Here is a 22,703-nt window from a genome sequence, read left to right as displayed (position 1 = left end):
TGGAGACCCTGTGAGAGAGAGACCCAACCGCCTGGTCAGGTGGGCACTCCTGAGGCTGCAGAGAGGAAGAGACCACCAACACTGCCCACCCCTGCCCACATCCCTGGCCCAAGAGGAAACTGTATAAGGCCTCTGGGCTCCCGTGGGGGAGAGCCCAGGAGCGGCAGGACCCCTGCCTGAGACACCGCCAGAACCTGAAGGAAACAGACCGGATAAACAGTTCTCTGCACCCAAGTCCTGTGGGAGGGAGAGCTAAACCTTCAGAGAGGCAGACAAGCCTGGGAAACCAGAAGAGACTGCTCTCTGTACGTACATCTCGGACACCAGAGGAAAACACCAAAGACCATCTGGAACCCTGGTGCACTGAAGCTCCCGGAAGGGGCGGCACAGGTCTTCCTGGTTGCTGCCGCTGCGGAGAGCCCGTGGGCAGCACCCCACGAGCGAACTTGAGCCTCGGGACCACAGGTAAGACCAACTTTTCTGCTGCAAGAAAGCTGCCTGGTGAACTCAAGACACAGGCCCACAGGAACAGCTGAAGACCTGTAGAGAGGAAAAACTACACGCCCGAAAGCAGAACACTCTGTCCCCATAACTGACTGAAAGAGAGGAAAACAGGTCTACAGCACTCCTGACACACAGGCTTATAGGACAGTCTAGCCACTGTCAGAAATAGCGGAACAAAGTAACACTAGAGATAATCTGATGGCGAGAGGCAAGCGCAGGAACCCAAGCAACAGAAACCAAGACTACTTGGCATCATCGGAGCCCAATTCTCCCACCAAAACAAACATGGAATATCCAAACACACCAGAAAAGCAAGATCTAGTTTCAAAATCATATTTGACCATGATGCTGGAGGACTTCAAGAAAGACGTGAAGAACTCCCTTAGGGAAACACAGGAAAACATTAATAAACAAGTAGAAGCCTACAGAGAGGAATCGCAAAAATCCCTGAAAGAATTCAAGGAAAACACAATCAAACAGTTGAAGGAATTAAAAATGGAAATAGAAGCAATCAAGAAAGAACACATGGAAACAACCCTGGATCTAGAAAACCAAAAGAAGAGACAAGGAGCTGTAGATACAAGCTTCAACAACAGAATACAAGAGATGGAAGAGAGAATCTCAGGAGCAGAAGATTCCATAGAAATCATTCACTCAACTGTCAAAGATAATGTAAAGCGGAAAAAGCTACTGGTCCAAAACATACAGGAAATCCAGGACTCAATGAGAAGATCAAACCTAAGGATAATAGGTATAGAAGAGAGTGAAGACTCCCAGCTCAAAGGACCAGTAAATATCTTCAACAAAATCATAGAAGAAAACTACCCTAACCTAAAAAAAGAGATACCCATAGGCATACAAGAAGCCTACAGAACTCCAAATAGATTGGACCAGAAAAGAAACACCTCCCGTCACATAATAGTCAAAACACCAAACGCACAAAATAAAGAAAGAATATTAAAAGCAGTAAGGGAAAAAGGTCAAGTAACACATAAAGGCAGACCTATCAGAATCACACCAGACTTCTCGCCAGAAACTATGAAGGCCAGAAGATCATGGACTGATGTCATACAGACCCTAAGAGAACACAAATGCCAGCCCAGGTTACTGTATCCTGCAAAACTCTCAATTAACATAGATGGAGAAACCAAGATATTCCATGACAAAACCAAATTTACACAATATCTTTCTACAAATCCAGCACTACAAAGGATAATAAATGGTAAAGCCCAACATAAGGAGGCAAGCTATAACCTAGAAGAAGCAAGAAACTAATCGTCTTGGCAACAAAACAAAGAGAATGAAAGCACACAAACATAACCTCACATCCAAATATGAATATAACAGGAGGCAATAATCACTATTCCTTAATATCTCTCAACATCAATGGCCTCAACTCCCCAATAAAAAGACATAGATTAACAAACTGGATATGCAAGGAGGACCCTGCATTCTGCTGCCTACAGGAAACACACCTCAGAGACAAAGACAGACATTACCTCAGAGTGAAAGGCTGGAAAACAACTTTCCAAGCAAATGGTCAGAAGAAGCAAGCTGGAGTAGCCATTCTAATATCAAATAAAATCAATTTTCAATTAAAAGTCATCAAAAAAGATAAGGAAGGACACTTCATATTCATCAAAGGAAAAATACACCAAGATGAACTCTCAATCCTAAATATCTATGCCCCAAATACAAGGGCACCTACATATGTAAAAGAAACCTTACTAAAGCTCAAAACACACATTGCACCTCACACAATAATAGTGGGAGATTTCAACACCCCACTCTCATCAATGGACAGATCATGGAAACAGAAATTAAACAGTGATGTCGACAGACTAAGAGAAGTCATGAGCCAAATGGACTTAACGGATATTTATACAACATTCTATCCTAAAGCAAAAGGATATACCTTCTTCTCAGCTCCTCATGGTACTTTCTCCAAAATTGACCATATAATTGGTCAAAAAACGGGCCTCAACAGGTACAGAAAGATAGAAATAATCCCATGCGTGCTATCGGACCACCACGGCCTAAAACTGGTCTTCAATAACAATAAGGGAAGAATGCCCACATATACGTGGAAATTGAACAATGCTCTACTCAATGATAACCTGGTCAAGGAAGAAATAAAGAAAGAAATTAAAAACTTTTTAGAATTTAATGAAAATGAAGGTACAACATACCCAAACTTATGGGACACAATGAAAGCTGTGCTAAGAGGAAAACTCATAGTGCTGAGTGCCTGCAGAAAGAAACAGGAAAGAGCATATGTCAGCAGCTTGACAGCACACCTAAAAGCTCTAGAACAAAAAGAAGCAAATACACCCAGGAGGAGTAGAAGGCAGGAAATAATCAAACTCAGAGCTGAAATCAACCAAGTAGAAACAAAAAGGACCATAGAAAGAATCAACAGAACCAAAAGTTGGTTCTTTGAGAAAATCAACAAGATAGATAAACCCTTAGCCAGACTAACGAGAGGACACAGAGAGTTCGTGCAAATTAACAAAATCAGAAATGAAAAGGGAGACATAACAACAGATTCAGAGGAAATTCAAAAAATCATCAGATCTTACTATAAAAACCTATATTCAACAAAACTTGAAAATCTTCAGGTAATGGACAATTTCCTAGACAGATACCAGGTACCGAAGTTAAATCAGGAACAGATAAACCAGTTAAACAACCCCATAACTCCTAAGGAAATAGAAGCAGTCATTAAAGGTCTCCCAACCAAAAAGAGCCCAGGTCCAGACAGGTTTAGTGCAGAATTCTATCAAACCTTCATAGAAGACCTCATACCAATATTATCCAAACTATTCCACAAAATTGAAACAGATGGAGCACTACCGAATTCCTTCTACGAAGCCACAATTACTCTTATACCTAAACCACACAAAGACACAACAAAGAAAGAGAACTTCAGACCAATTTCCCTTATGAATATCGACGCAAAAATACTCAATAAAATTCTGGCAAACCGAATCCAAGAGCACATCAAAACAATCATCCACCATGATCAAGTAGGCTTCATTCCAGGCATGCAGGGATGGTTTAATATACGGAAAACCATCAACGTGATCCATTATATAAACAAACTGAAAGAACAAAACCACATGATCATTTCATTAGACGCTGAGAAAGCATTTGACAAAATTCAACACCCCTTCATGATAAAAGTCCTGGAAAGAATAGTAATTCAAGGCCCATACCTGAACATAGTAAAAGCCATATACAGCAAACCAGTTGCTAACATTAAACTAAATGGAGAGAAACTTGAAGCAATCCCACTAAAATCAGGGACTAGACAAGGCTGCCCACTCTCTCCCTACTTATTCAATATAGTTCTTGAAGTTCTAGCCAGAGCAATCAGACAACAAATGGAGGTCAAGGGGATACAGATCGGAAAAGAAGTCAAAATATCACTGTTTGCAGATGATATGATAGTGTATTTAAGTGATCCCAAAAGTTCCACCAGAGAACTACTAAAGCTGATAAACAACTTCAGCAAAGTGGCTGGGTATAAAATTAACTCCAATAAATCAGTAGCCTTCCTCTACACAAAAGAGAAACAAGCCGAGAAAGAAATTAGGGAAACCACACCCTTCATAATAGACCCAAATAATATAAAGTACCTTGGTGTGACTTTAACCAAGCAAGTAAAAGATCTGTACAATAAGAACTTCAAGACACTGAGGAAAGAAATTGAAGAAGACCTCAGAAGATGGAAAGATCTCCCATGCTCATGGATTGGCAGGATTAATATAGTAAAAATGGCCATTTTACCAAAAGCAATCTACAGATTCAATGCAATCCCCATCAAAATACCAATCCAATTCTTCAAAGAGTTAGACAGAACAATTTGCAAATTCATCTGGAATAACAAAAAAACCCAGGATAGCTAAAGCTATCCTCAACAATAAAAGGACTTCAGGGGGAATCACTATCCCTGAACTCAAGCAGTATTACAGAGCAATAGTGATAAAAACTGCATGGTATTGGTACAGAGACAGACAGATAGACCAATGGAATAGAATTGAAGACCCAGAAATGAACCCACACACCTATGGTCACTTGATTTTTGACAAAGGAGCCAAAACCATCAAATGGAAAAAAGATAGCATTTTCAGCAAATGGTGCTGGTTCAACTGGAGAGCAACATGTAGAAGAATGCAGATCAATCCATGCTTATCACCCTGTACAAAGCTTAAGTCCAAGTGGATCAAGGACCTCCACATCAAACCAGACACACTCAAACTAATAGAAGAAAAACTAGGGAAACATCTGGAACACATGGGCACTGGAAAAAAATTTCCTGAACAAAACACCAATGGCTTACGCTCTAAGATCAAGAATCGACAAATGGGATCTCATAAAACTGCAAAGCTTCTGTAAGGCAAAGGACACTGTGGTTAGGACAAAACAGCAACCAACAGATTGGGAAAAGATCTTTGCCAATCCTACAACAGATAGAGGCCTTATATCCAAAATGTACAAAGAACTCAAGAAGTTAGACCGCAGGGAAACAAATAACCCTATTAAAAAATGGGGTTCAGAGCTAAACAAAGAATTCACAGCTGAGGAATGCCGAATGGCTGAGAAACACCTAAAGAAATGTTCAACATCTTTAGTCATAAGGGAAATGCAAATCAAAACAACCCTGAGATTTCACCTCACACCAGTGAGAATGGCTAAGATCAAAAACTCAGGGGACAACAGATGCTGGCGAGGATGTGGAGGAAGAGGAACACTCCTCCATTGTTGGTGGGATTGCAAACTGGTACAATCATTCTGGAAATCAGTCTGGAGGTTCCTCAGAAAATTGGACATTGAACTGCCTGAGGATCCAGCTATACCTCTCTTGGGCATATACCCAAAAGATGCCCCAACATATAAAAAAGACACGTGCTCCACTATGTTCATCGCAGCCTTATTTATAATAGCCAGAAGCTGGAAAGAACCCAGATGCCCTTCAACAGAGGAATGGATACAGAAAATGTGGTACATCTACACAATGGAATATTACTCAGCTATTAAAAACAATGACTTTATGAAATTCGTAGGCAAATAGTTGGAACTGGAAAACATCATCCTGAGTGAGCTAACCCAATCACAGAAAGACATACATGGTATGCACTCATTGATAAGTGGCTATTAGCCCAAATGCTTGAATTACCCTAGATGCCTAGAACAAATGAAACTCAAGATGGATGATCAAAATGTGAATGCTTCACTCCTTCTTTAAAAAGGGAACAAGAATACCCTTGGCAGGGAAGAGAGAGGCAAAGATTAAAACAGAGACTGAAGGAACACCCATTCAGAGTCTGCCCCACATGTGGCCCATACATATATAGCCACCCAATTAGACAAGATGGATGAAGCAAAGAAGTGCAGACCGACAGGAGCCGGATGTAGATCGCTCCTGAGAGACACAGCCAGAATACAGCAAATACAGAGACGAATGCCAGCAGCAAACCACTGAACTGAGAATAGGACCCCCGTTGAAGGAATCAGAGAAAGAACTGGAAGAGCTTGAAGGGGCTCGAGACCCCATATGTACAACAATGCCAAGCAACCAGAGCCTCCAGGGACTAAGCCCCTACCCAAAGACTATACATGGACTGACCCTGGACTCTGACCTCATAGGTAGCAATGCATATCCTAGTAAGAGCACCAGTGGAAGGGGAAGCCCTGGGTCCTGCTAAGACTGAACCCCCAGTGAACTAGACTGTTGGGGGAGGGCGGCAATGGGGGGAGGGTTGGGAGGGGAACACTCATAAGGAAGGGGAGGGGGGAGGGGGATGTTTGCCCGGATACCGGGAAAGGGAATAACACTCGAAATGTATATAAGAAATACTCAAGTTAATAAAAAAAAAATAGTAATATGACCCAAATCCCGCGGGGAAGAGAGCTGAACGCCCAGAAGTGAAGACCATCCTGAGACTGCAGGACAGACTACTACTTCTGCCCACATCCCTGGTCCAGGAGGAAACTGCACAGTGCCTCTGGACACAGGAATATAGGAACAGTCAGCTGCCAGTACCTGCGGTTCTGGTCTGCGGCCAGAACTGAACTGAACTGGTCAAATAGCTCCCTGCACCCAAATCCCATGAGGGAGAGAGCTGGGCCCTCAGAAGTGCAGACACTCCTGAGAAATCAGAGGAGACTACCCTCTGCCCACATTCCTGACCCAAGAGGGAATGATGGCCTAGTGTAGCTGTGCCCGCTGAGTGCAAGGACCTAAGAGCAGTCAGGGGCAGGACCCATCTGATTCCTGCCCACGCCGAGAGCTCAAAGACTCACCTACACAGCTGAGGACAGAGCACCTGTTCTCAGGAAAAGCTGAAAGAAAACAGGAAAACAGGTCTACAGGAGTGCTGACACAGAGGCCTACAGGACGGTCAAGCCACTGTCAGAAAAAGCAAGACAAGCTAACACCAGAGACAACCCGATGGTGAGAGGCATGCACAGGAACCTAAGCAACAGAAACAAAGACTTCTTGGCATCATCAGAGCCCAGGTCTCCCACCAAAGAAAATCCTGGATATCCAAACACACGGGAAAAGCAAGATTTAGATTTAAAATCACAGTTTATGATAATGATGGAGGACTTTAAGAGGGACATAAATAACTCCCTTAAAGAAATGCAGGACAACACAAGTAAACAAGTAGAAGCCCTTTAAGAGGAAACACAAAAATTCCTGAAAAAATTGCAGGAAAACACAACCAAACAGGTGAAGGAATTCAACAAAACCATCCAGGATCTAAAACTGGAAATAGAAACAATAAAGAAAGCACAAAGGGAGACAACCCTGGAGATAGAAAACCTAAGGAAGAGATCAGGAGTCATAGATGCGAGCATCACCAACAGAATACAAGAGATAGAAGAGAGAATCTCAGGGACAGAAGATGCCACAGAAAACATCGACACAACCATCAAAGATAATGTAAAACGCAAAAGGCTCCTAACCCAAAACATCCAGGAAATCCAGGACACAATGAGAAGATCAAACCTAAGGACAATAGGTATAAAAGAGAGTGAAGACTCCAAATTCAAAGGGCCAGTAAATATATTCAACAAAATTATAGAAGAAAACTTCCCTAACCTAAAGAAAGAGATGCCCATAAAGAGACAAGAAGCCTACAGAACTCCAAATAGATTGGACCAGAAGAGAAATTCCTCCCGTCACATAACAGTCAAAACACCAAAGGCATGAAACAAGGAAAAAATATTAAAAGCAGTAAGGGAAAAAGGTCAAGTGACATATAAAGGCAGACCTATAAGAATTACACCAGACTTCTCACCAGAGACTATGAAAACCAGAAGATCCTGGACAGATGTCATACAGACCATAAGTAAACACAAATGCCAGCCCAGGCTACTATATCCATCAAAACTCTCAACTAACATAGATGGAGGAACGGCCATTCAGAGCCTGCCCCACATAGGGCCCATATATATACTGCCACTAGATAAGATTAGTGAAGCTAAAAAATGCATGCTGAAAGGGGCCAGATATAGATCTCTCCTGAGAGACACAACCAGAGTATGTCAAATACAAAGGTGAATGCTAGCAGCAAACCCTGAACTGAGAACAAGACCCCCTTTGGAGGAATTAGAGGAAGGATTGAAAGAGCTAAAGGGGCTTGCAACCCCATAAGAACAACAATGCCAACCAACCAGAGCTTCCAGGGACTAAACCACTACCCAAAGACTATGCATGGACTGACCCAGGGCTCCAACTGCATGTGTAACAGAGAATAGCCTTATTGGGGCACCAGTGGAAGGGGAAGCCCTTGGTCCTGCAAAGGTTGGACCCCCAGTGCAGGGGAATGTCAAGGGGGGCAGTAAGGGAGGGTGGATGGGGAGAACACCCTTATGGGGGAGAGGAAGGGGATAGGGGACTTATGGATAGGAAACCAGGAAAGGGAATAACATTTGAAATGTAGATAAAGAAATATATCCAATTAAAAAAAAGAAAAATTGACACCCGCGGATCCCGGCCCGCAGCAGCTCTCTGCTCCCAGACCCGGTGAGAGAGAGACCCAACCGCCTGGTCAGGTGGGCACTCCTGAGGCTGCAGAGAGGAAGAGACCACCAACACTGCTCACCCCTGCCCACATCCCTGGCCCAAGAGGAAACTGTATAAGGCCTCTGGGCTCCCGTGGGGGAGAGCCCAGGAGCGGCAGGACCCCTGCCTGAGACACCGCCAGAACCTGAAGGAAACAGACCGGATAAACAGTTCTCTGCACCCAAATCCCGTGGGAGGAAGAGCTGAACCTTCAGAGAGGCAGACAAGCCTGGGAAACCAGAAGAGACTGCTCTCTGCACACACAACTCGGACGCCAGAGGAAAAAGCCAAAGACCATCTGGAACCCTGGTGCACTGAAGCTCCCGGAAGGGGCGGCACAGGTCTTCCTGGTTGCTGCCGCTGCAGAGAGCCCGTGGGCAGCACCCCACGAGCGAACTTGAGCCTCGGGACCACAGGTAAGACCAACTTTTCTGCTGCAAGAAAGCTGCCTGGTGAACTCAAGACACAGGCCCACAGGAACAGCTGAAGACCTGTAGAGAGGAAAAACTACATGCCCGAAAGCAGAACACTCTGTCCCCATAACTGACTGAAAGAGAGGAAAACAGGTCTACAGCACTCCTGACACACAGGCTTATAGGACAGTCTAGCCACTGTCAGAAATAGCAGAACAAAGTAACACTAGAGATAATCTGATGGCGAGAGGCAAGCGCAGGAACCCAAGCAACAGAAACCAAGACTACATGCCATCATCGGAGCCCAATTCTCCCACCAAAACAAACATGGAATATCCAAACACACCAGAAAAGCAAGATCTAGTTTCAAAATCATATTTGATCATGATGCTGGAGGACTTCAAGAAAGACATGAACACACTTAGGGAAACACAGGAAAACATTAATAAACAAGTAGAAGCCTACAGAGAGGAATCGCAAAAATCCCTGAAAGAATTCAAGGAAAACACAATCAAACAGTTGAAGGAATTAAAAATGGAAATAGAAGCAATCAAGAAAGAACACATGGAAACAACCCTGGATCTAGAAAACCAAAAGAAGAGACAAGGAGCTGTAGATACAAGCTTCACCAACAGAATACAAGAGATGGAAGAGAGAATCTCAGGAGCAGAAGATTCCATAGAAATCATTGACTCAACTGTCAAAGATAATGTAAAGCGGAAAAGGCTACTGGTCCAAAACATACAGCAAATCCAGGACTCAATGAGAAGATCAAACCTAAGGATAATAGGTATAGAAGAGAGTGAAGACTCCCAGCTCAAAGGACCAGTAAATATCTTCAACAAAATCATAGAAGAAAACTTCCCTAACCTAAAAAAAGAGATACCCATAGGCATACAAGAAGCCTACAGAACTCCAAATAGATTGGACCAGAAAAGAAACACCTCCCGTCACATAATTGTCAAAACACCAAACGCACAAAATAAAGAAAGAATATTAAAAGCAGTAAGGGGAAAAGGTCAAGTAACACAAAAAGGGAGACCTATCAGAATCACACCAGACTTCTCGCCAGAAACTATGAAGGCCAGAAGATCCTGGACTGATGTCATACAGACCCTAAGAGAACACAAATGCCAGCCCAGGTTACTGTATCCAGCAAAACTCTCAATTAACATTGATGGAGAAACCAAGATATTCCATGACAAAACCAAATTTACACAATATCTTTCTACAAATCCAGCACTACAAAGGATAATAAATGGTAAAGCCCAGCATAAGGAGGCAAGCTATACCCTAGAAGAAACAAGAAACTAATCGTCTTGGCAACAAAACAAAGAGAATGAAAGCACACAAACATAACCTCACATCCAAATATGAATATAACGGGAAGCAATAATCACTATTCCTTAATATCTCTCAACATCAATGGCCTCAACTCCCCAATAAAAAGACATAGATTAACAAAATGGATACGCAAGGAGGACCCTGCATTCTGCTGCCTACAGGAAACACACCTCAGAGACAAAGACAGACACTACCTCAGAGTGAAAGGCTGGAAAACAACTTTCCAAGCAAATGGTCAGAAGAAGCAAGCTGGAGTAGCCATTCTAATATCAAATAAAATCAATTTCCAACTAAAAGTCATCAAAAAAGATAAGGAAGGACACTTCATATTCATCAAAGGAAAAATCCACCAAGATGAACTCTCAATCCTAAATATCTATGCCCCAAATACAATGGCACCTACATACGTAAAAGAAACCTTACTAAAGCTCAAAACACACATTGCACCTCACACAATAATAGTGGGAGATTTCAACACCCCACTCTCATCAATGGACAGATCATGGAAACAGAAATTAAACAGTGATGTCGACAGACTAAGAGAAGTCATGAGCCAAATGGACTTAACGGATATTTATACAACATTCTATCCTAAAGCAAAAGGATATACCTTCTTCTCAGCTCCTCATGGTACTTTCTCCAAAATTGACCATATAATTGGTCAAAAAACGGGCCTCAACAGGTACAGAAAGATAGAAATAATCCCATGCGTGCTATCGGACCACCACGGCCTAAAACTGGTCTCCAATAACAATAAGGGAAGAATGCCCACATATACGTGGAAATTGAACAATGCTCTACTCAATGATAACCTGGTCAAGGAAGAAATAAAGAAAGAAATTAAAAACTTTTTAGAATTTAATGAAAATGAAGATACAACATACTCAAACTTATGGGACACAATGAAAGCTGTGCTAAGAGGAAAACTCATAGCGCTGAGTGCCTGCAGAAAGAAACAGGAAAGAGCATATGTCAGCAGCTTGACAGCACACCTAAAAGCTCTAGAACAAAAAGAAGCAAATACACCCAGGAGGAGTAGAAGGCAGGAAATAATCAAACTCAGAGCTGAAATCAACCAAGTAGAAACAAAAAGGACCATAGAAAGAATCAACAGAACCAAAAGTTGGTTCTTTGAGAAAATCAACAAGATAGATAAACCCTTAGCCAGACTAACGAGAGGACACTGAGAGTGCGTCCAAATTAACAAAATCAGAAATGAAAAGGGAGACATAACTACAGATTCAGAGGAAATTCAAAAAATCATCAGATCTTACTATAAAAACCTATATTCAACAAAACTTGAAAATCTTCAGGAAATGGACAATTTCCTAGACAGATACCAGGTATCGAAGTTAAATCAGGAACAGATAAACCAGTTAAACAACCCCATAACTCCTAAGGAAATAGAAGCAGTCATTAAAGGTCTCCCAACCAAAAAGAGCCCAGGTCCAGACGGGTTTAGTGCAGAATTCTATCAAACCTTCATAGAAGACCTCATTCCAATATTATCCAAACTATTCCATAAAATTGAAACAGATGGAGCCCTACTGAATTCCTTCTACGAAGCCACAATTACTCTTATACCTAAACCACACAAAGACACAACAAAGAAAGAGAACCAATTTCCCTTATGAATATCGACGCAAAAATACTCAATAAAATTCTGGCAAACCGAATTCAAGAGCACATCAAAACAATCATCCACCATGATCAAGTAGGCTTCATCCCAGGCATGCAGGAATGGTTTAATATACGGAAAACCATCAACGTGATCCATTATATAAACAAACTGAAAGAACAGAACCACATGATCATTTCATTAGACGCTGAGAAAGCATTTGACAAAATTCAACACCCCTTCATGATAAAAGTCCTGGAAAGAATAGGAATTCAAGGCCCATACCTAAACATAGTAAAAGCCATATACAGCAAACCAGTTGCTAACATTAAACTAAATGGAGAGAAACTTGAAGCAATCCCACTAAAATCAGGGACTAGACAAGGCTGCCCACTCTCTCCCTACTTATTCAATATAGTTCTTGAAGTTCTAGCCAGAGCAATCAGACAACAAAAGGAGATCAAGGGGATACAGATCGGAAAAGAAGAGGTCAAAATATCACTATTTGCAGATGACATGATAGTATATTTAAGTGATCCCAAAAGTTCCACCAGAGAACTACTAAAGCTGATAAACAACTTCAGCAAAGTGGCTGGGTATAAAATTAACTCAAATAAATCAGTAGCCTTCCTCTACACAAAAGAGAAACAAGCCGAGAAAGAAATTAGGGAAACCACACCCTTCATAATAGACCCAAATAATATAAAGTACCTTGGTGTGACTTTAACCAAGCAAGTAAAAGATCTGTACAATAAGAACTTCAAGACACTGAGGAAAGAAATTGAAGAAGACCTCAGAAGATGGAAAGATCTCCCATGCTCATGGATTGGCAGGATTAATATAGTAAAAATGGCCATTTTACCAAAAGCAATCTACAGATTCAATGCAATCCCCATCAAAATACCAATCCAATTCTTCAAAGAGTTAGACAGAACAATTTGCAAATTCATCTGGAATAACAAAAAACCCAGGATAGCTAAAGCTATCCTCAACAATAAAAGGACTTCAGGGGGAATCACTATCCCTGAACTCAAGCAGTATTACAGAGCAATAGTGATAAAAACTGCATGGTATTGGTACAGAGACAGACAGATAGACCAATGGAATAGAATTGAAGACCCAGAAATGAACCCACACACCTATGGTCACTTGATTTTTGACAAAGGAGCCAAAACCATCAAATGGAAAAAAGATAGCATTTTCAGCAAATGGTGCTGGTTCAACTGGAGAGCAACATGTAGAAGAATGCAGATCGATCCATGCTTATCACCCTGTACAAAGCTTAAGTCCAAGTGGATCAAGGACCTCCACATCAAACCAGATACACTCAAACTAATAGAAGAAAAACTAGGGAAACATCTGGAACACATGGGCACTGGAAAAAATTTCCTGAACAAAACACCAATGGCTTATGCTCTAAGATCAAGAATCGACAAATGGGATCTCATAAAACTGCAAAGCTTCTGTAAGGCAAAGGACACTGTGGTTAGGACAAAACGGCAACCAACAGATTGGGAAAAGATCTTTACCAATCCTACAACAGATAGAGGCCTTATATCCAAAATATACAAAGAACTCAAGAAGTTAGACCGCAGGGAAACAAATAACCCTATTAAAAAATGGGGTTCAGAGCTAAACAAAGAATTCACAGCTGAGGAATGCCGAATGGCTGAGAAACACCTAAAGAAATGTTCAACATCTTTAGTCATAAGGGAAATGCAAATCAAAACAACCCTGAGATTTCACCTCACACCAGTGCGATTGGCTAAGATCAAAAACTCAGGTGACAGCAGATGCTGGCGAGGATGTGGAGAAAGAGGAACACTCCTCCATTGTTGGTGGGATTGCAGACTGGTAAAACCATTCTGGAAATCAGTCTGGAGGTTCCTCAGAAAATTGGACATTGAACTGCCTGAGGATCCAGCTATACCTCTCTTGGGCATATACCCAAAAGATGCCTCAACATATAAAAGAGACACGTGCTCCACTATGTTCATCGCAGCCTTATTTATAATAGCCAGAAGCTGGAAAGAACCCAGATGCCCTTCAACAGAGGAATGGATACAGAAAATGTGGTACATCTACACAATGGAATATTACTCAGCTATTAAAAACAATGACTTTATGAAATTCGTAGGCAAATAGTTGGAACTGGAAAACATCATCCTGAGTGAGCTAACCCAATCACAGAAAGACATACATGGTATGCACTCATTGATAAGTGGCTATTAGCCCAAATGCTTGAATTACCCTAGATCCCTAGAACAAACGAAACTCAAGACGGATGATCAAAATGTGAATGCTTCACTCCTTCTTTAAATGAGGAAAAAGAATACCCTTGGCAGGGAAGGGAGAGGCAAAGATTAAAACAGAGACTTAAGGAACACCCATTCAGAGCCTGCCCCACATGTGGCCCATACATATACAGCCACCCAATTAGACAAGATGGATGAAGCAAAGAAGTGCAGACCGACAGGAGCCGGATGTAGATCGCTCCTGAGAGACACAGCCAGAATACAGCAAATACAGAGGCGAATGCCAGCAGCAAACCACTGAACTGAGAATAGGTCCTCTATTGAAGGAATCAGAGAATGAACTGGAAGAGCTTGAAGGGGCTCGAGACCCCAAAAGTACAACAATGCCAAGCAACCAGAGCTTCCAGGGACTAAGCCACTACCTAAAGACTATACATGGACTGACCCTGGACTCTGACCCCATAGGTAGCAATGAATATCCTAGTAAGAGCACCAGTGGAAGGGGAAGCCCTGGGTCCTGCTAAGACTGAACCCCCAGTGAACTAGTCTATGGGGGGAGGGCGGCAATGGGGGGAGGGTTGGGAGGGGAACACCCATAAGGAAGGGGAGGGGGGAGGGGGATGTTTGCCCAGAAACCGGGAAAGGGAATAACACTCGAAATGTATATAAGAAATACTCAAGTTAATAAAAAAAAAAAAAGGTGGCAAAAAAAAAGAAAAAAAGAAAAATTAGTAATATACAACACAGTAAAAAATAAAAAGAAAGAAGTTTAAACTAATTTAATAGGAAAAAATAAAATCTAGTCTTCTGAGAAGATCAAATGGCTTATTTTTAGAAAGGAGGAGGAAAGAAAAGACAGATATGGTGGTGCACACCTGCAGTCCCAGCTGCTTAAGAGACAGAGGCAGTAAAATCACTTGAGCCAAAGAGTTTGAGGTCAATGTGGACAACATGGTGAGAATCCATTCTAAACAAATAAACAAACCAGAACAACAAAAAAAAGCAGAAATAATATATCTTAGTTTCCTTTATACTGCTATGAAGAAATACTCTGAAAAAGCGAACTAAGAAAGAAAAGCTTTGTTTTGGGTCGTAATTCCAAATTGTAGTCCTTCACAGAAGGGAAGTCACAGTAGCAGCAAGAACTTGAGAAAGCTGCTCACATCCATAATCAGGAACAGAGAGTAATGAATGCTGACACACATGCTCGGCTCAACTTCAGGATCTCCTGCCTAGGGAATGGTAGCACCCACAGTGGACAATTCTTCCCACCTCAATTTAATCAAGGTAGTTTCCCCCAAAGACGTGCTCAGTGTACAATTGGCACTCACCATCACAGGCACAAAAAAAGGAAAGAAAGCCAAGAAATAGTGGCCCACTAATCCAGCACTCAGGAGACAGAGGCATGAATCTCTGAGTTCGAGGCCATCCTGGTCTACAGAGTAAGTTCCAGGTCAGCAGAGCTTACACAGAGAAATCCTGTCTTCGAAAAATCAATCAAGGGGGCAGGAGAAGGAAAGGAGGAAGGAAAAAATGTTTAAAATAGTAACATTTAAAATAAAATAAAATGGTAACATTTCAATACTTGAAATAAAACATCAAGAATATTTGGGGGGGCTAAGGGCAAAGGAAATTTGCCAAGTTTTGACTTACCTCAGTTCTTTTACTATGAAGCTGTACTTGTACACTTTTCTTTCTCCTGAATTGTTTTGATCCTGAAACCTCAGTAGATTTTTCCTCTCTATACACGAATAATGATGTTTCATATCTGAATGGCACAGATATCAGAATCACTGCTGAGTTGTTTCTCTGGCTTTATCTTCCTTTCGATCTTTGATTGTGGAAATTTCCAAACAAAATGCTAATATTCCCCATATACCATCACCCTTCTTAAATAACAGCCTGGTTATACCTTTATCCTTGCTTCCATCTTTTATAAATTTGAAACCCCAATATTTATTCACCTGCATATAGTTCTCAGTACTACTTCATCTGTAACAATTTCTATAAATGTATCTATAAGGTATTGTTTCTTTTCAAAAAAACTCTTCAAAACATCATTAGGTCACATAAAAATTAATAGGTATTTCTTCGGATCACCAAATAGACAATGAGTGTTCAAGTTTCCCATTGTCTGCTAATTATCATAAACTTCAACACTCTGTATCAGGTTGTAGTAAGTTTCCCATGCTTGCTTGGAATGTATTTTGAATCTCTTTTCATCGACATAGCCTCTCCCTTTATTTATTATCCCTGCTGTTGTCGGCTCATCTATCATGTAGATTTTTCCACTATTTCAGCTACTGGTAAGTTTAATCCTCAGCAAAACTATGAAATAAGAGGAAATTTCATCATTTACCCACTTCTTTTCTTGGCAGCTATCTTCCCTGTCTTGATACTGTATCCTCATTCATCCCAGCCCTCCCAAATCCCCATGCTATGATCCCAATACCTTGCTCTTATCTCCTGACACACCCAAAAGAATGTCTATGGTTAGTCACCTATACAGACCTCTGGCGTCAAGAGAAATGACTTCCAACTATTTTGACTCTGACTTACTTCTAAAATATTTTTTCTATAAGGAAATAGAGACAGAAAAAGACCAAATATATAAAGACAGAGCCTCTTTTATAAAGTGCAATTGTGTTAAAAAGAAACATTCTAACAGCTTCAATTTCTTTGTAATCTATTTCCTTACAAAAGAAATGTCTGTAGTGACTTCCTAAACTGATGTCATGACCACACCATTTGGAACCTGTTAATTTTTTTGCCTCAGTACACCCAACTCACATATCCTTGATGAGATTGAATCTTTCTCTTTCTGACTTATTCCTGGTTTCCACAGGACTACATGGGGTTTAAGCTTTCATAGATTTTTAAAGTATAAATATCTTTAAAATTATGAATTTTAAACTGAAGAGATGGCTCAATGGTTAAGAGCACTGACTGCTCTTCCAGAGATCCTGAGTTCAAGTCCCAGCAACCACATGGTGGCTCACAACCATTCTGTGACGGGATCTGATGCTCCTTTCTGAAGTGTCTAAAGACAGCTACAGTGTACTCAGATATAACATAAATACATTTTTAAAAATTATGAATTACCTCCAACGATTAATGAAAAATTAATGATTTGCTATTAATAATGAACTAAACGTTTGCCTTACACCCCACTCCTTTGTGGCATGTGTCTCCCAAGACATGAGTTTGAACACTTCAGCACTACTAATGAAGGTAAAGAGACACTTGTGCTATCTTCCACTCCTTTCCAGATAACTTTTATGTGGTTTTCCAGAGATATATGCCTTGATCTTTGTTACCTTAGAAATATAGTGATCAAAATTTTGTACTAAATAAAGCAGAAACACAAACTTATGCCAAAAAGACTTCCATTCACATGCCCTTCCAATTACAATACACAGTTAATTCCTAACTTCACGAATCCACTAGACCAAAACTTAATTGGTAGAAAAGAATGAGATAGGGGTTGGGGATTTAGCTCAGTGGTAGAGGGCTTGCCTAGCAAGTGCAAGGCCCTGGGTTCAGTCCTCAGCTCCAGAAAAGAAAAGAAAGGAAAAGAAAAGAAAAGAAAAGAAAAGAAAAACCACTTTTTCATAGTATTTCTTCCCTATACTAAACAATTTCTCTACCTTTAAAAAAATATTAAAAACGAAGAGTGTTTGCCTAGGTGTACACAAAATACCAGAACTTCTTTTTTTAACAAACAAAAGACATCCAGGTAACTGGTATGCCAATAAGAAACTACCGGATTCAAGTGATCTTAATTTCATAAACCCAAGAGCACATGGAAGAACCCTTCCACGTCCTTCTTAAACTCCCTTTAAAACAAACACACAGGCCTAGGAGCTACCGCTCCCATCTAACTGAACCTCTGTGAAAGCTTTTAGACTGCAGTGGAGCTGCAACAGAAGTAAGAAGAGGTTAAGAACAACCACACATCCATTAAAACCGTGTTCCTAGGAGAATGTGCACAACACACACAGTCCTACTGGGACATACATGTGTCTCATGTGTGGCGGTATTAACCTTGAAAAGGGGTAATGTCATAATGTCAAAAAGTTTTAACTTACATTTTTTTATATTCTGGGATTAAGCCCTTACTTTCAGATGAAATTTTCTTCCCTGTTGTTTTAGAAATTTTGCAATATTTCTTGCTTTCAACACTTCTTGATGACATCTTGGTTGTGGAAGAATCAGAGCCTTGAGCTGATACATCAATGCTTTCTTCTGTCTGAAAACAGCCAACAATTGCATTTCGCAGTTATGCATATTCCTTTCCACATACATATTAGATATAACATTCAACTAGAGGGAGTTTGGTTTTCAAAGGACCTTGTTCATTTGAACATTATTATTATTCTAAAAGAATATACATCCCTTAAAATATTATGTAGCAATAAAATAATATAAAATGTTATGTAGCTATAAAATAATATAAAATATTATGTAGCAATAAAATAATATAAAATATTATGTAGCTATAAAATAATATAAAATATTATGTAGCTATAAAATGCACAGCATTCATCAATATGCGTAGGTGCAAATTTTTATCATATTTTTCAAAACAATCATTATATTACCAAAAAAAATTAACTATTTCCAGATACAAACCTAAGGCATGGTCCATGCAAGAAAAAAAACTGCATTCCATTAACATTAAAAAAACATATACTCTGTGAGAAACTCCATCAAGAGGTTGTAAGGGTAAGCCAGACGCTGGGAGAAAGTATTTGCAAAGGACACATCTAATTAAAGGGTTGTTATGTGCACATTGCACCTGTGTGTGTGTGCGCTTGCACAGATGCACTCATCCTTGTTACATGTTACATTAGAAACAGCTAAGATGTACAGATATTAAATATTGTCTTTTTAGGAAACAGCAAGCTAAACAAGATACACATGTTAGAATGGTAACAATAAAAACTATAAAACAATAGAAGAAACTCAAGAATGGGCCAGAAAGAATAGCTCAGTAATTTAGAGCACTTGTTGCTCTTGCAAAAACTTCCCAGCACCAATATGGTGGCTCGGAACCATCCACAACCCTAGCTCTAGGAGATCCAGAGCCCTCTTCTAAATAACTGTGTTTATGCCCTCAGGAAAGTGTTATTACCTTTGATTAGAGAAGCTTCTGTTTACAGTGGTCAACGGTGAGTATACAGACTCATAACTAGTCAAAATACAGAGAATAAATGACTCTTGAATGCTGCAGTGGTTTCAATGAGAATGGTCTTCAAAATGCTTATATTTGTACGCTTAGTCTCTACGTAATAAACTGTTTGGGGAGGATCATGATGTGTGGCCTTGTCAGGATAGGTGTGTCCTTGGTTGGAGGTGTGTCACAGGGTGGGTTTTGAAGTTTCAAACCCAACACCAGGGCCAAACCTAGGCACAGTCTCTCTCTCTCTCTCTCTCTCTCTCTCTCTCTCTCTCTCTCTCTCTCTCTCTCTCTCTCTCTCTCTGCCTGCTGCCCACCTGTACATCAGCATCTAAAGCTATCTTCTTCTGTAAGAGTTGCCTCGGTCATGGTGTCTCTTCGCAGCAACAGACTAGTGACCAAGACAAATGTCCAACCATAAAAGCCTTACAGAAGAATGAGTAGAAAGAACTCTGATATCTTGGTGTGACACGGCTGTGCTATTCTTGATCTCACAGCAGCTGTGATTATCTGCACGTGATCTCTACAACACTGAACCTATACACATCCCGTCACAGAACAGTGAAGGGCTGATGGAGCCTCACCCCTCTCTGAAGGAGCCTATGTAATGTTTGGCAGGAATGCAAAATGGTATAGTCACCTTGACAACGTGTTTAAATTGCTTGATGATCTAAAAAATCATCATACTAAAAATAAAACAGAATATATATATTTTTTAATATATGTATATAGAATTCTACAATATGCTTTAGAAGCTCTTTTGGTGTAGCACTACCTCATTGCTGAATAATATTCCAACCTATGTCTACTGAAAGAGTCCAGAAGTCATCAGTTCCTAAGCTGGTTTATCAGAACTTTATGCTCTCTAAATGTTTAACAGTCATGAATAATAAACAATCATAAAAATAACTTTAAAAGGAGAAATCTTTAAAGTTAAAAAACTGCCTTGAATAACTTACCTTGCAAAATAAATGTGTTTTCTCCATTTTTCTGTTTTTCTATCCTTCAGGACCCAAAGGTTTTGACGAATAAATAGGAATGAGAAATAATATAAAAGTGTTTCCTGACAAACTGTAAACAGAAAAATATGAAGAAAAGATCACAAGCTATAAACAAAAAGTAGAAAGAAAAGATCATACTTCTGTTTAAGAGACAAGGAGGTTACATCTACTTGAAGTTGCCTCTTCAGAGTGGCACTCAGAGTACAATACACAATAAATAGCAACAATGTAGACCGGTGGGCAAAAGCTAGAGAAAAGAGTTAGTAGGTAGTAAATCAGAGGTCACCCAACTTCCTAAGTTTACTTTTTTAGTATACAGAGAAGTAGAGAAATGTATCTCAAATGACAGGGGAAGAAGAGAAACCATATTTGTTATTATTTGATTGATGAGTTATTGTTATTGTTATTTAAACAAACACTAAGACAGAAGTGCAGAAAGAACAACCACATTACCAAGTGCTCAGTGTGTGCTAGACATTAAGATAAACACGTTGACATGAATTATTTCATATATTATACATAATTATCCTTTAAGAAATTGTCATTGTCATTATTTTACAGAAACACCCAATCAGCAAACAGGGGTTTAAATACGAATTCTGGAATCTAGCTCTGAAAACGTGGTCCTTCCTGTACCACATAATATTGCCTCAAAACATTGAAACTGCATGGGGCTGCACAGCTTAGTGATTCAGAGCAAATCTGCCTTTAGGACCCAAGCTGGGCTCCAAGCACCAGTGTCAGGCACCTCACAACTCTTCTGCCCTCTTCTGGCTGTCTCAGGCACTGCACTTACATGCACAAACTCTTACACACATATACACAATTTTTTAAACCTTCTGAAAATTTGGTGGAGGGAGTCAATGTTGCAAACAAAAGCTATTGTATCCTGGCTTCCCATCAAAGACTTTCATGTTATGCAAATGTAATAACCAACATTAGAAAAACTCGGGGTTGGGGATTTAGCTCAGTGGTAGAGCGCTTGCCTAGCAAGCGCAAGGCCCAGGGTTCGGTCCCCAGCTCCGAAAAAAAAGAAAAACTCACAATTTTTTTACTGCTATACAAGCCACATTTGATAATCTATTCATTACATTGTTCGTTGTATTACTGTATTAGTTACAACTATCAGAGAATTTTTTTCTTTTGTAAAATGTTAATATTCTAAAAAACTGTACCACAGATGCAGATACATTGTAGCTAATGCCACTATTAAATGTTCAAGCATTAACCTCCATTTATCACATTTGCTTAGCAATAGATCTTCCACCTCATGCCAGAACTTACGCTGTGGAGAATTCCCACCGGATCTGCTTTTGAGAGGTAAAAACTTGAGAAGAAAGCAGACGAGGAAACACAGAAACCATCCTCCGTACAACAAATGACCTGACAGACGTAGAGCTGAAGACACCGGGAAGTTTCCCAACCGCTAAGTCTCCACATAGCTAGGACAACCATTTGACTGACCATTTAGAGACCTCGCCACCTTTGTGCAGTGTTCCTCCACCCGGTTACATTCAGGTTCACTTTCTCCTTTATTACCGCACCTCTTCTCCTCAGCCTGTGAGACGGCCTAAACCTTTTCCTCAGCAAGTGTCGCCTCTCCAGGTCGCTCTGTCACCTGAGGGTCCTACTACTGCCCTGAGTCTCTGAATCAGCCCACCATTGCCCTTGTGTCCCTGAGGTTCTGCATTCTATGCTTCGTCTTTCTTGGAAGCCTGGAGTCCTCCATTCTGTGCTTCAAGTCTCCTCACAGGATGCTCTAGGTGCCTACGCATAGCCCGCAAGGCCCCGCCCCCAAGATCACCTGATCAGTCCGAAGCTCCGCCCATGAAACTGCCTGAGGGGGGCTGGCACAAAGACCGAGCCGCTGGGGCTTCCTCCCGGGCTTCCTGGGAAGCAGCTGAGCTGGTGAGCATCTGCCGCCTGGGCGCCTCCTAGAAAACGCTGAGGTGGCGCGCGCAACCCCACACCTCACAAGGGCCTGTGACCTCATCCGATCCAATCGAAGCCGGTTGTGGACATCGTTGGAAGACTGTCCTCAGACCTGGGTCCCAGCTGCCTCCTGTTCGACTTTCCGTCCTTCTCTGGTTCTCTTGGTTCCGCTGTGGCCTGTCCCCAACTTGAGGTTTGTCTCCCATCAGTCCTTTGACTACCTTCACCATCCATCCCTTCTAGCACCTTCTATGCCTCGTAGTCTCTAAAAGACAGCAACTCAAGGTCATCTGCCCCAGCGAGTTGTTTATATTAGGCCTGGCTGCTTCTTTTGTGGGGAAAAGATTGGGGTGTGGGGACCAGGGAGTTCCACAGATGAAATG

At 41.0% G+C, this 22,703-nt stretch overlaps 1 protein-coding gene across 1 annotated transcript in view; it reads right to left on the bottom strand.

Annotated features, from left to right (window-relative positions):
• The window catches only part of Efcab3 (EF-hand calcium binding domain 3), a 506,364-nt gene extending 484,034 nt beyond the window's left edge, over nucleotides 1-22,330 (bottom strand). The window contains exons 1-4 of the mRNA XM_087572380.1: nucleotides 22,193-22,330; nucleotides 20,347-20,458; nucleotides 18,297-18,457; nucleotides 15,862-15,976 (exon numbers count right to left, since the gene is read on the bottom strand). Of these exons, the coding sequence (XP_087428506.1) occupies nucleotides 15,862-15,976; nucleotides 18,297-18,457; nucleotides 20,347-20,373 (303 nt within the window). The 5' untranslated portion in view covers nucleotides 20,374-20,458; nucleotides 22,193-22,330. The remainder of the gene's footprint in view (nucleotides 1-15,861; nucleotides 15,977-18,296; nucleotides 18,458-20,346; nucleotides 20,459-22,192) is intronic.
• Nucleotides 22,331-22,703: the final 373 nt, after the last annotated feature.

This window comes from Rattus norvegicus, chromosome 10, assembly GCF_021556685.1.
Source record: "Rattus norvegicus strain SHRSP/BbbUtx chromosome 10, alternate assembly SHRSP_T2T, whole genome shotgun sequence".
In the NCBI taxonomy this organism is placed as follows: domain Eukaryota; kingdom Metazoa; phylum Chordata; class Mammalia; order Rodentia; family Muridae; genus Rattus; species Rattus norvegicus.
This window is presented reverse-complemented; position numbering and strand designations above follow the sequence as displayed.